This window comes from Simochromis diagramma, unplaced genomic scaffold, assembly GCF_900408965.1.
Source record: "Simochromis diagramma unplaced genomic scaffold, fSimDia1.1 OVJJ01000186.1, whole genome shotgun sequence".
NCBI lineage: Eukaryota > Metazoa > Chordata > Actinopteri > Cichliformes > Cichlidae > Simochromis > Simochromis diagramma.
In genome coordinates this window covers 29,279-42,721 of record NW_024387464.1, presented here as the reverse complement: position 1 = coordinate 42,721, position 13,443 = coordinate 29,279, and the positions used below count along the sequence as shown (strand labels likewise).

The window sequence follows — 13,443 nt, the reverse complement described above, 5'->3', positions numbered from 1 at the left end:
ATCAAAGCTAACCTGCTATGTAGTGGTGTAACCTCTATATAAAATACTTTGACTGTGCAGACGGGCTCTTTCACAGCATATGTATATATCTACATATGTATGAGGAATTAGTAAAAGGGTACTGAATGACAAAGTGAGAGCTTCAGAAAAATGCTTCTGTTTTACCTGAGCCTTCAAACTCTCTGCTTTCAGTCAGATGTTTAAGCATACCATCTACCCGATATCAAAAAAACTACAAAAATGCATTTACTTCACGATGGATCCACAATGGAATTTTGCCGCTACAGCGGTGCATGAAGGTGTGCTCACTTGGTAGATATCCGTTTGAGCCTTTCAGAGTCGCTGCTTTTCAGGATCTTGTTTCGAGCAGTCGGGAAGTCTTCCTTCGGAATTGTTTCCCATGTTGATAATCTGTTAGCTGCCTTTGTTTCTAAGTCTAACACTGATACAAAAACAAAATGCTAACCTTTCAATTTAGCCTTCATGTTTTCATCAAAGCTAAGCTGACGTCAGTGAACAATGAACCCTTTCTCATTTAGACGCTTCAATTTTGAATGATTTGAGTGATTTTGAGCAATAACAAGGGAGCCAGTACTTAAAAAAACAAAATGACTCATTTGTAAATACCAACTAGAGTTATCCATTTTCATTCAACTGTGGCTTACTCACTCATTACTCCTTACACTTATTACTTTAAAGTAATAAAGTCATAACCTTATTAGCAATGAGCAGGATGATGAGCAGGATGTTGGTGACCAGGAGATTTAAGACTAGCAGAATCACTACCAGCCAGTTACTATGCTGATTTCTACACGGCTCTTCACCGCTCTCAATCAAAGTCACATTGTCTGTGCAGATTAGTTCTTTGCCCACTCTCACAAAGTAGAGATACAAGGAGAAAGGTAAAAAGAAAAAAGAAAAAAAGGGGGGGTGTCTACAATTATAACAACGGCTCAATTTCTAATTGCTGTGGTGAATTTTAAAAAGCTGTACTAAATTGTTAAACTGATTTCAATGTAATGTTCTTATTTTCATTCAAATTGCACAAACACTTGTACCATCCATCTCTTCCTCAATGGAAGAGCCGTATCCAAAGATGTGCAAGTATGGCATGTAGAAAAAGCTTTAGAAAAATGCGATTCGGGTTTTGGTCGTAGGAGTAAATCAGAGCCTGATTTGCAACTCCGTACACCATGACCCACACGCCCAGGAAGAAGAGGAAATTGTTGTGTTATTGCTGGCATTGTATTATAAAACATGTGCCCCTCATATAATGCCAACTGATAGTAACTTTCTCCCCATCTTTCCTACAATAATGAGTTTTGGGCCTAGCTGCTTGTGAACTGCAAAAATGTGAATGAGGCGAAGTGTGACGACCATGTAGTCCAAACAAAGGACATCCACCCATTCACACGCTGGTGATGGCAGGCTACATTGTAGCTACTGACAGAGGTGAGGCTGCCGGACACTGGCGCCACCGGGCCCTCTGACCACCACCAGTAGGCAACGGGTGAAGTGTCTTGCCCAAGAACACAACTGTCGGAGCCGGGGCTTGAACCGGCAACCTTCCGATTACAAGACAACTCTCTTGAGCCATGATCGCCCCAAAGGCAAGCATAGTATCACTCAATTAGTGAGGTAGCACCACCACCTGATGGCAAACCTGTAAATTAACCTGTGACATTTGGTTGCTAATTGAGGAAATGTTTTTGATTATGTTGTGGAAACTTTAACAATAACCTGCAACACACCCAGTGAGCGTTTTGAAATAATTTAATTAACACATTGCAATGTGGAGAAAACGTTCAGATCAAACACCAAACAGTTTTCTGAGGAAGGACACCGCCCTGAACTATTTTACACCTTCCCAAACACTCTCAAAACAAAGAACATTCCATAGCATATCATATATCTCTATACCTTCAGTTCAGCTCATCCTTGACCCCCTCCCTCACAGAGAGAATAATGACCTTGTTTTCTGCTTGACCGTCACCTAAGGATTTACATCCCTGATAAGCAGAAGGCGCCTCACTATCTGTTTAACGTCTCCAATTGCAATGTCTCCACTGTGTTAGTGTGTGTGATAGAGCATAAAGCCCATTTGTAGCGCACATGCATACAACTATATGAGAAAGTGATATCACTATCACTAATGTGATATGATTAAATATGTGATTAATACATGAGAAAAGAAATCTGCCACCACAATTATAAGTGAATAAAAGCTAAGTATTAGGAAAATTATTTAAGACACACTTAAGACAGCAAAAAGTGCCTCAAAAAACACAAACTATAGTGCTTTAATAAATGTTACAATCTTGCAAAGAGAAACTATAAATGGTTTATAATGTTGTGGAAAGGTTTTCACGGACAATCCAGGATTATATATCATCTTTATTTCTTATCCATACCTGCAGATTAGTCCGATAATGAACAGGCTGATGGCAGTGAGATCACATTTATTCCACAGATCCTGAAATTAGAGTCTGAACCTTTGAGGTCAAAACATTGTCCCCAAAACAATTTGTCTTGAAGAAGACAAAATAAACTTAACAGATCATTAGAAAACAAAAACTACAATAACAAACAACTATCAACATACTTTATTATGATAATAATGCTTATACGCATATTTATACATGCACCTTGAAGCCCCTTAATTCAGTTTTTCAAAGTGCACAATAATCATAGAAAAACAAATGATAATACAGAAAAAAACTTTCTGTGTGCTGTCATAATTTTAAAGAATAGCTAAAAATTCAAAGAATGAGATTTTAATTTATGATATATTATTTAATCTTCTGTGTGTTTGTTAACTCATATGAAATCAGTGATAAATGAAAAACATTCTATATATTTATTTATTTTAATGTCCATCTTGACATGACAGTATGCTAACCACTGTATTGAAATGGCATTTTAGATATATTGTCTTTCAACTACGTGCAATTCAATAAAATATTTGAATTAGGTGCATATTATTGCATTCAGTTGTTCACTTGACATTTTATACACTTACCAAACTTTTTGGTGAACAAAGTTCTAAGTAAGATGTCTCTCTACACTCTCCTGTCGGATCTCCTCACAAACAAGGGTGAATATCCAGAAGTACAACACACACTCAGTAGCAGCTGGACCTGAGGGGGGGTGGAGGCTTGAAATCCACCAACAGCGAAAAGCAAGAGAAACAGAACATTGCCCAGAAATGAGGTGACCAGTGCAAACCAGAACTGACGCCAGCGTGAAGCTATGAATGGACGGCACACCTGTATTAAACACAGATTAGCAGGTAACTAAAATGACAGCATGTGGTGAAAAGAATAATTTCTGAAGTCAGACTTTCTTCTTGTAGTGAGTGACAACACTTATTCAAAGATTATTCTCTAAACAGGACTCACCTTTCATGGCACCACTCCTGTGACCTTCTGAGTCAACTTCACTCGTGTAACAAAAACATTTTGAGTAAATTAGTAGACTTTAGCTAATGTAAAGCGATAACATTATAAAACAGAATAATCACTGCTTGACAAACTGATGCTCTACAGACTAACACTGAAGAGTGCAAGTAGAAATATTACAGGTGCTTGATGTCAGAGAAAGAGAAGACTGTGGTTCCATAGAGACTGTTAGTGTCCTGATCCAGCTCATCTTCATAGGAATTCCCTCCTCCTCCTCCAGCTGATCACTTTGTTTTCTATGACTTAAAATATGTAGAACACGTTTTTTAAAAAATATCTGCATAAAAGTACAACCTTTCTGAAAAAACACAAGCATCTTACCTGAAGGAGATGAGGTTGGTGTAGCAGAGGATCGGGCAGAAGAACGCGAGCAGAAGCTTCCAAATCTCTGTTTTCCTCTTCATATCACCCCACCAGATCTGGGACAGCAGAGACTGGAAGAGCACAGCAACTGAGACCTTATCCACCACCAGTAGCTGCTTTACTCAACATGAAGGTGGCCTGTGTTATTTTGGAAGCATCATGCTACCTTTCTTTTGTAATACTCATCTGCTATTTGACATGATGACAACAACATGAAGAAAAGATGTGAAAATTGTGATGAGCCTGTTAGCCATCATAAAGGAAAATTCAAAGGGCTCTTTGTGAAAATGGTTATGAAACTAAATAGAAAATAATTATAACATCAATAATAGCTGACAGCTTTAGTTATTGTCTCACCACCAGCCAGGTTCTCAAACTTCTGGCGTTCCTCCCCTTGGACAGGAAGGAACGCCGCTGGTTTGAGCGCAGAGTCAAAGAGGCCATTTACGTGAAAAGGGAAAGACCATCTCTGAATCAAGGAGGGGGCCTAAGGGTACATCATTCGCCATCTTACAATGCTGTGATTGCAGCCATTCCCCAACTCTCTGTGAATGGTGCTCATGGCCATTGATCAGTGGTCTTTGATCAGTGGGTTTTGGTCAGTGGTTGTTGATCAATGGTCATGAGAATTTGCAAAATTGAGATTAAGGAACTGACCTCCCAGCCCATTGTTCCTTCAGTGGGCTGGTTTCAGTCATTATGCAAATGTACTGTTTATAAGATTGGGGAAACCTGCAGTCAGCTGAGACTGAAGAAGTCACTTGGATGAGTGACAAAATGTTTCTCCCACAAAACGCTACGTCCAGATGAACAGAATCAACTTTTTGGAGAATAATCTTGCATAGGTGTGGGGTGCCTCAAGATGCTTATACAAGAGATGCAGGAGTGTGACAACAGCATCATACAGTGAAGTGTCACTGTCCATATCGGTCAGCCATGTCTCGGTAAGCGCCATCAGACAAGCCTCCCTGTATTCCTGTAGATGACGCACATTCCCTTGTAATTCATCCGTTTTGTTCCTAAGAGATTGGACATTGGCCAGAATCATAGAAGGCAGAGGAACACGATTCTTCCTCCGAAGTTTTCTTACACGCTGACGCACGCCGCCTTTCTTTCCGCGTTTTCTCAAGTGGCGGGGCTTTCCAAAATTAGTGTTTGACCGGGCAAATAAATCCTCACCAAGAATTATATCTGTCCGAGCATTACAAGAGTCGTACATAGACAAACAGGACCACCGTAATCCAAGTAGTTCCTCGTGTGTATAAGTAATTGTCAGTGAGGGTGAATGACTCCAGGTGAATATCGCCAACAACAATAAAACTAAGGTGTAGAAGATCTCCATCTCGGCAAAAAAAACTCATAAAAAGTTAAAACCATGGTTAAGAACAGAGTCTCGGTCGTTGTGTCCTTGGGCAAGACACTTCACCCGTTGCCTACTGGTGGTGGTCAGAGGGCCCGGTGGCACCAGTGTCCGGCAGCCTCGCCTCTGTCAATGCGCCCCAGGGTGGCTGTGGCTACAATGTAGCTTGCCATCACCAGTGTGTGTAAATGGGTGGATGACTGGATGTGTAAAGCACTTTGGGGTCCTTAGGGACTAGTAAAGCGCTATACAAATACAGGCCATTTACCATATTATCTACTGTTCTTCCACTGATTCTAAGGTCTGTTTCGGGATATCTTGTTCGGACTCTCTGACCCAGAGACTTATAGAAAACCATTATCATGTGTATGTAAGCATGCAGCAGAAAAGGACCCTCAAGCGCTTTATGTCCACTCTTCAATATTTCATCCCAGTCACCCACTCAGTCTTCGCCAACGAGTTGGCGCTCCGTGACCCTCAAAACACGGAGCGCCAACTCGCTATGAGCAGAATTGCCTTGTGTATAAATGAAATAACTAAAACAGCTTTATTTAATCATTTAAATCTAAAATCAAAAATTTTCAACCCTAACACAGGTCAACTGTAAAAAAGAATACCTTCATGGCTTAACTCCCTCCTTGGTCTGCTCTGATTGTTATCTGCCGTTACTTTTGAGGATGAACTCTGTTGTTCTGATGATGCTTGTGCAGATGCCATATTTTTCTATAGGCAGTGCTGTAGTAGCTGAAAGAGCAATACAGACTTTCCAGCTTGCAGTTAGGTAGTCCACAATGTTCAAACCATTCTCAGTGAAAAACCGAACAAACTGGGGCTCGTCACTGATCAGGCCATCTGTCATTGAGTCTTAGAATCTCCGTACTGTTTAATTGGAGGAAGGTAAGATGATGTTTTAAGACAGGTAAATATTTTTTACGCCAAATATTCCTCTGCAAATCACATTTAAACTGATCTATCTGTCAAAATTGATATAACTGCACATTATTAATTTACTTATTAGTGTTTCTTCCAGTGTAACAACTATGAGAAATCTGTTTGCCTCCTCACCTTGCACGGGATGTCGCCATCAAAGAGTTCACTCTTGGCAATGTCTACCCTGTTCACTGTGACTGCTAACTTCAGTTTATCACTATAAGGGTTGGCCTTAACTAATGCACGCGGCTTACTTACTAGAAAAAACACAAACACGACAAAAATTTAAATAAGGATAATAAGTTTATGCTGCTGTTATGCTGTAAAATTATGGTCTATTTATATATATCTTGCACAAGTGTTTTAAGCAGGACAGTGTCAAAGTCATTTGGACTCTCGTGCTCTCCATGCTAGACTAATCAAACCTCTATTAAATTCTAAAAGCCTGGTGACAGAAGATGGGAAAAAGGAACAGGAATGTTGGACACACACCTGCAAGATGACAGGGACAAGATGTAGGAGACCAAGTACAGATACTTTTTCTAAAAGTTTTTTTTTTCAGTGAAATATGTTTCGCTTAGTTAAAATCAAATTAACTGCAATTCTGACAGAAGCCATTGTGTACACGTATTTCAATGGCCTTCGCCTTTTCTTCAACTTCATTGATGGTTAACCATTACACATTTGATTAAAAAAAACAGCCAAATCTTTTAGACGGATTGAGTTTAAACAGGTCTGTTTACTCTTCTTTGTTAGCAAATGGCATGGGTTATGTAAGGTTAATAACAGTGTGAACAAAACATTGGCAGCTTCACAGGTTTTAAACCACCAGAGAATAAAACTGGGGACTTTTGTGTTAAAGTTCATTGTTTAGGCACTTTTTGTGAACTAGAATAGAAAGCTCTCAAAAGCTCAGACAGTTTGTCCTAGTTAAGTGTAACAAATGCAGATGAGGACTCCACCCATCTATGTATCATTTCAAAAGTTCCAGAAACTTCCAAGAATTTAAAAAAGACAATAAAACTGCAGAAACAGTCACAAATAATTTTAGATGTCATTTAACAAGACCAAGAAAGTCACAGTTTTCTTCATGTTCAAGCAATACAGTACAGTATTAAGGGCATAAGCAATGTGTCACCCACATGTAGCTCTGGCAGCTCAACACAGACATGGAACACATCTCAGTTGCTCAGACCATATGGCTTTGCAAAATGAAAACATGTCGATGTCACTGCTTAAAGTAAACGTTGCATACACAAGGTGCATTCATCATACAGACTCAAATCTGACAAAAGGCAAAAGCTTTGTCACAGGTAGCCATAATCAAGAAATAGTGTTGAGAGATAAGATCGGAACAGAAGTAGCCTTGAACTTAATAAGTTGTTCTTCATACTTTTCGTGATTATGTCAAACACAAAGAGCTACATTAGAAATCAGTCAGTTTTAGTTAAATGGGAAAAGAACAGACGCGCTGAGGTCAGGCAACGGGTTCATCGGCAAAGTTCTTGATGACATCCTCTTTCTATTTTAGCTCCAACTCCAGCCCAGTACAAGACTGAGAAGTAGCAGGCTCAGGGAGAAGCAGGTTGTGGAGGCAGAGGCCTTGATGCTCTGAGTCCAGACTTTCTGTGCAGGCTGCAGGCTTCTGTAGACGTTTATCATGATTGGTGACGAACTGTCGTTGAAGTGCAGTGTGGTGCTGAAGAGGTCAATCTGGTCATGAGACATATTTTGTTTCCAGTTAGCTGTATGAACCACTAACGGTGCATCTGTGCTCACAGCAATGACAATTAGGAGACACAAGGAAGAAATGAAATACCTACTAGATCTTTACTGACTTTAATTGGTTCCTTAAAAACGGTCCAGACCACCGCCTCATTACAAGCGGGGATCGTCAAGGATCCAAGGTAGCGGTAATACTTAGTGCGATCCACACCGACAAGCAGGTCGTCCAGGGAAAACCCGGCTGCAATTGAAACGTTCTGGCCTGAGGACAGAAACAAGACTTAGGGGAGACCGGGGATAGTTGTAACGTGGGTCAGTTGTGACACTTCCAATTTCTCCAATCAGGGCTAAGTTTCAAATGATGTGACTCATCCTGTGCATGCCCAATTCAGTTCTGCTATCACATGTGAAAAATCAGCACATTTTGTCAAACACAGACAATTTAACACGAAAAAAAGTAATTTGTATGCCAAAAAGTAAGTTTTTCTACTTTATTTCAATTTGTAATAGCATTATCTGCTTTGCAGTTAAACTCATCAAACTTAAATTATGTTATTTGTATGTCTATGGGGATATATTCTGTGTAGGTCTTTAGAGCTAGTGTTTTAGCCGTTGGCTGTAATGTTAGCTAGTTCATGGCTATAGGAGTCTGGGTCAGTTGTAACAGCAACAGTCTGGGTTAGTTGTAACAATAATGCAGATGTTACAACTTACCACACTATTACTTTAACTTATATTAAACAAGTTGGGGCAACGACATCAGCAGAGAGAGGTTCACTGGTCGCTTTTGTATATGCGGTTAATGCCATTGGTAACACAATTCCTCCACTGTTTGTGTTCCCACACATACATTATGCAGACCACTGTGTCAGAGATGGACCAGTAGGAAGTATTGGTAGTGGAAATAAATCAGGATGGGTGCAAGAAACAGATTTCGTCATCTTTCTGAAGCACTTTGCAAACCACACCAAGGTAAGCCATGATAAAAAGTAAAATGGAATTGCGATGCTGGTGAACAACTACATTTTTTCAGCTTCATTGTTATGTTTAAAATTGGTGCAAGAGTTGTAGGTTATAATGCCCACTGAGCCAATGAGGCCAAACTCAAGGAAGACCAACCAAAATTAATGAAATATTCAGTTGCAGAAAATTCCATAATTTGTCTTTTTTGGGGGGTTGGAATATGTTCAAAAGCTAGATTTCTGCATTCTGTCACACACACACATAGCTACATAAATGGCTCTAAGTGCATTCATGTGTTGAATAAACAAAGATTACATGTTAATATTTTGTCAGTACCCTTATTTCATTGTGTTACATTTCACCCCAGGATATGTTACAACTAACCCAGACTATGGGGTTAATTGTAACATTTCACTCTTTGTGTTTGAGACCATACCATGCAATGGGTAATTGTGCTGCAGAGAAAATAGCTGCACTATTTAATAGCCGACACGTGTAAATACTTTGCATTACATTTTGAATCCACTACCTTAAACGAGCTCCAATTTACAGACAGAAATGTCAAAAATGTTACAACTATCCCCGGTCTCCCCTACATGAAGGAACTACGGGTGACACAATTTAGAGTCAGAAAGAGGAGAGGAGGTTTTCCACAAAAAAAAAGTCACCTTTTTCTGTGATGTTGGGCAAGTAAGAAGCCAAATTGCGCCAGCTATCCGGCTGGCCAGTTGAGTTGCCTGACATTACCTGGAAGAAAAAGAAAGGGGTATTGACGCATTCCCCATAACAGACGAGGAAAGAGACCCCCCCCCAAAAAAAATAAATAAATAAATAAATAAATAAATAAATAAATAAATAAATGAATGAATGAATGAATAAATAAATAAATAAATAAATAAATAAATAAATAATCGAGTGAGGCCTCAATACTGAACAACACAGTAAACATTATGTCATCTCGTGCGCTGCTTCTCTCACCTCGATAAAGAAACCAAGCGCTGAAAGTCCGGTGGAGTCTTTGACGGCTAGATTTGTATTTCCATTGTAGGATGACTTGCTGTTCACAATATGCAGCTGCGAAAATGAAGTTATACAGACGTTTGCTTGTTTATTTCTGTTGGGTTTTTCTTTTTTGTTTTTTTTTTTGTTTTTTACAGATTTAAAATTAATATATTAAAAAATACACCAAAATAACAAGAAAAAAAAATGTGTACCTCCATAGGATAGCGTTTTCCATCCACTGTGTGCTCTGAGCCGGGGACAGAGGAGCCGTTGCCCCAGTGCAAGTGAAACTGGAGGCTGTCGTATTGCTCGGACAGGTCCCCTCCTGAAATCTTAACTCCACTCTTAAGGGTCACTTGGACTGAAAGAAGGTGAAAAAATCAAAAACACGATAAAGTTACACCTAACCTGCGAGGAGTCAGAGGAAACATTCAGGCGCAAGGCCAGTGCGTTTAATTGCAGAAAAGATGAGGGCGCTAAAATCCAAGTAAGATACAAAGTTTACAGAAACCCCATGACAACACACTTTTGTAGCCACAAACTCCCGGTGCTCACCTGTGTCGCCAGTATTTGTCATTGACGTCATTGCGGAGGTGTCCTCATACTTCACAAAAGTGAATTCAGTCAGTTTGTCGTTCGGTGTGGCAGATGCTGAGACGATGTCAATGGGTGACTGTCGGGTGCCGTTGCAATACTCCGGGAAAATTGTTGGCCAGGTTGTGTCATCTATAAACAGAAAGGACAAGTAAAGTCACCGAGGAGGGGTCACTCGGTGGGCAACATTATAATAGATAATGGAGATATTGGGTACTTACTGCAGGATGGGAGGTGATAACACCAGGCTGGATGAAAAAAAAGAAGGGGGTGAAAAAACAGAACATTTAGATTCACATAATTAGAAATTCAGTGTAACAGTAAATTCCTAAATGAAGTACACACCTTTTGATTGGGAGTGAGCGGCGGGTACGAGGACGCACACAGCAAGGGTAACAACTTCAAACCACTTCATCTGAAACGACCAAAAAGCCACATTGTTTGGAATCGCATATATTTAAAAAAAAAATAATAAATTAAATTAAATCAAAATAATCGAAAAAAAATGTACAGCACAGAAAAGAATAATTGGTTAATTAATATAGTATTCCGATTCTGCATGAATGAATGAATTCATTAATTAACAGGTTACTATATGGAGTGACAAATTTACCTTTATATAAACTTTGACGATTAAATTCTAAAAGTTAACCAATTTTATTTGTAGTGCTGCTGTTTGCTGTTAATAGAGAAAAGAATGCAACAAATGCAGGTTTCTGACTGTAGCCTAATTTTTTCTTTTGTCCACTTCACCTGAGCAGCACAGTGTCTTACCTTTGATGCACCTGTGCGTCCGTTCAGCCTGTTTTCAGATGCAGCTCACCTCTTTTTATTTCCTCAGTGCATCCTGCAGCTGGCCCGGCTCCACCTCCAGGGGACACGTGAGTAGGTCTTTATCTTTCCGCAATAATTTCGCGGAAGTACGACGGCGTATTATGGCGACTTTAATTTAAAAAAAAAAATCGACCTTTTTAAGAATAAAGTCTACATTTCGAGATTAAAGTCGTAATTCTGTTTTGAGAAAAAAAAGTGGAGATGTATGTCGTTATTTCAAGACAAACTGGCGAGTTAGTGAAATCGTATTTCAGAATAGGTTTTCGTAACAAGGAAAGAAATCTTTTTTTTTCTTTTAGCACATTAACAAATTGTGGTTGTCATTATAAGGACGTTGAAAAGATGAAGAAAGCTGCATCTTGGTCAGACAAAAAAAAAACCCACACAACTTATGGTTATGATGGTTACAGCCTCATGCAATAAAGAGGATGCATGTTTTATAACAAGACGGCTGATCAGTCTCAACAAGGTATTTTGTAAATGGTATATGTCATCCAGGGAAGGACGGATGTTGTTTTACTTTGCTGTGTTTTAATGTGAAGTGTGCTTATTTATTTTTTATATTGCATGTTTTGGTTATATCTTGTGGAGTGTTTTGTTTATCCTGCATGTTTTGGTTGCATCTGTCAATTTGTCCTGGAGAGACTCCGCCCTTTCTCCCGTTTTACTAATTTGACACACCTGAGAGGAAAGGGAGTGGTAATTTACAGAGAGTGCTCAGTGACACATAAGACTGTGTGGAGCTTGGCGTTCAGAGGAGGAGGAGGAGGAGGAGGAGGAGGATGATGATGATGAGGATGAGGATGAGGAGGAGGAGGAGGAGGAGGAGGAGGAGGAGGAGGATGATGATGATGGTGATGATGAGGATGAGGAGGAGGAGGATGAGGATGATACAGAGCCAGCGCCAGCAAGCAGGGACGCGGAGCGAGCGGTTCGACTGCTGCAGCAACAGGAGGCCAGATTACACGTCTGCGGGAAATAGGAGGCGGCGTATGGGTCGGTGCTGATTGGCGGTTACAAAGAAACGGCAAGCAGAGTTGAGAGCTCTGCCCACCCGGGGTAAGTCTTTTGACTTGTCCCCTTTAATGAATGATAGCTGCCTAAAACAGTAATGACTGCCGCTGCCTTTCTTTCTTTAGCGCACTGGGGCGCAGAACGCGGAGAGGAAGGCGAGGACGCCGCCGGGTTTCCCTTCTGCACCGCTCCACTGGATTTTTAATTCTTTGTGACTTTTATACCGTGGCGGACGCCACTGGACTTTTAATGTTTGTTTTTTTTATTGATTTTTATTGTGTTGTCCCCTGGCCAGGGTTGTTTTCATTCATTTTATATTTTTAACAATTTAAATATAATAAATAATATTTTAACTATACAGTTTTTATTTCGTGTGCTTTCCCTTGGCGGCTCCACTGCTCTGTCCCTTTGGAGGAAGGTTTCCCTCCTTTAAAAAACACTGTGGAAATAAAATCACCTTCGCTCCGTTACATATAGCAAACTTTTTTCCTCAAAATACTTTCTTGAATTCAATCTCAACATGATCACAATGATATTTTTTTCTTAATGTGGTGCTTTCATTTATTGTTATACTCAAGGAAGAACTGTGCAATGAACAAGAATCTCCTCTGTCTGTATAGCCCTCAGAGAGCACTAAGATCATCGGGCCAACTGCTCTTAGTGCAACCTAGGTCTCGGCTGAAGACCAGAGGAGACCGTGCCTTTGCCGTTGCCGCACCAATGTTATGGAATACTCTTCCTCTTCATATTCGCGCATCAGATTCCATTCAGTCTAAAAACGTATTTGTTTAACCTGGCATTCAAGGCGAATTAGGGTAATTTACATCTGGCTTTGCATTTAGATTATGTAATTATTTTATTTATATCTGTAATTTATATTTTATATTGTGATTTTTATCTGTATCATGATTTTACTGGAAAGCACTTTGGTGTACTTCGGTCTTTAAAAATGTGCTATATAAATAAATTTTGATTGAAGAATGACAACCGTTTGACTGTTACACCGTGTGTGTGTGTGTGTGTGTGTGTGTGTGTGTGTGTGTGTGTGTGTGTGTGTGTGTGTGCGCGCGCGCGCGTGTGCGGGGGAGAATCAGTCTATTTGTGTTTTTGTATGATTGTGTGCAGGGGTGGTCCTAGCCTGTCTGGTGCCCTGAGTGAACTGTCCCTCCCCCAAACAAACACCTTTCTCTTATTTTCTAA

The 13,443-nt window shown here is 39.9% G+C and overlaps 1 protein-coding gene and 1 pseudogene across 1 annotated transcript; both read right to left on the bottom strand.

Annotated features, from left to right (window-relative positions):
* Positions 1 to 598: 598 nt before the first annotated feature.
* On the bottom strand, positions 599 to 6,040 carry LOC120723240 (annotated as a pseudogene).
* A 1,108-nt stretch (positions 6,041 to 7,148) lies between these two features.
* Positions 7,149 to 11,495, bottom strand: LOC120723199 (carbonic anhydrase 4-like). Its single transcript, XM_040014547.1, has 9 exons — positions 11,170 to 11,495; positions 10,741 to 10,810; positions 10,617 to 10,643; positions 10,357 to 10,527; positions 10,014 to 10,162; positions 9,778 to 9,873; positions 9,468 to 9,546; positions 7,935 to 8,098; positions 7,149 to 7,824 (listed from the first exon to the last, which is right to left on the bottom strand). The coding sequence occupies exons 2-9, from the start codon at positions 10,808 to 10,810 to the stop codon at positions 7,639 to 7,641; spliced, it is 942 nt and encodes a 313-aa protein (XP_039870481.1). The 5' UTR covers positions 11,170 to 11,495; the 3' UTR covers positions 7,149 to 7,638.
* Positions 11,496 to 13,443: the final 1,948 nt, after the last annotated feature.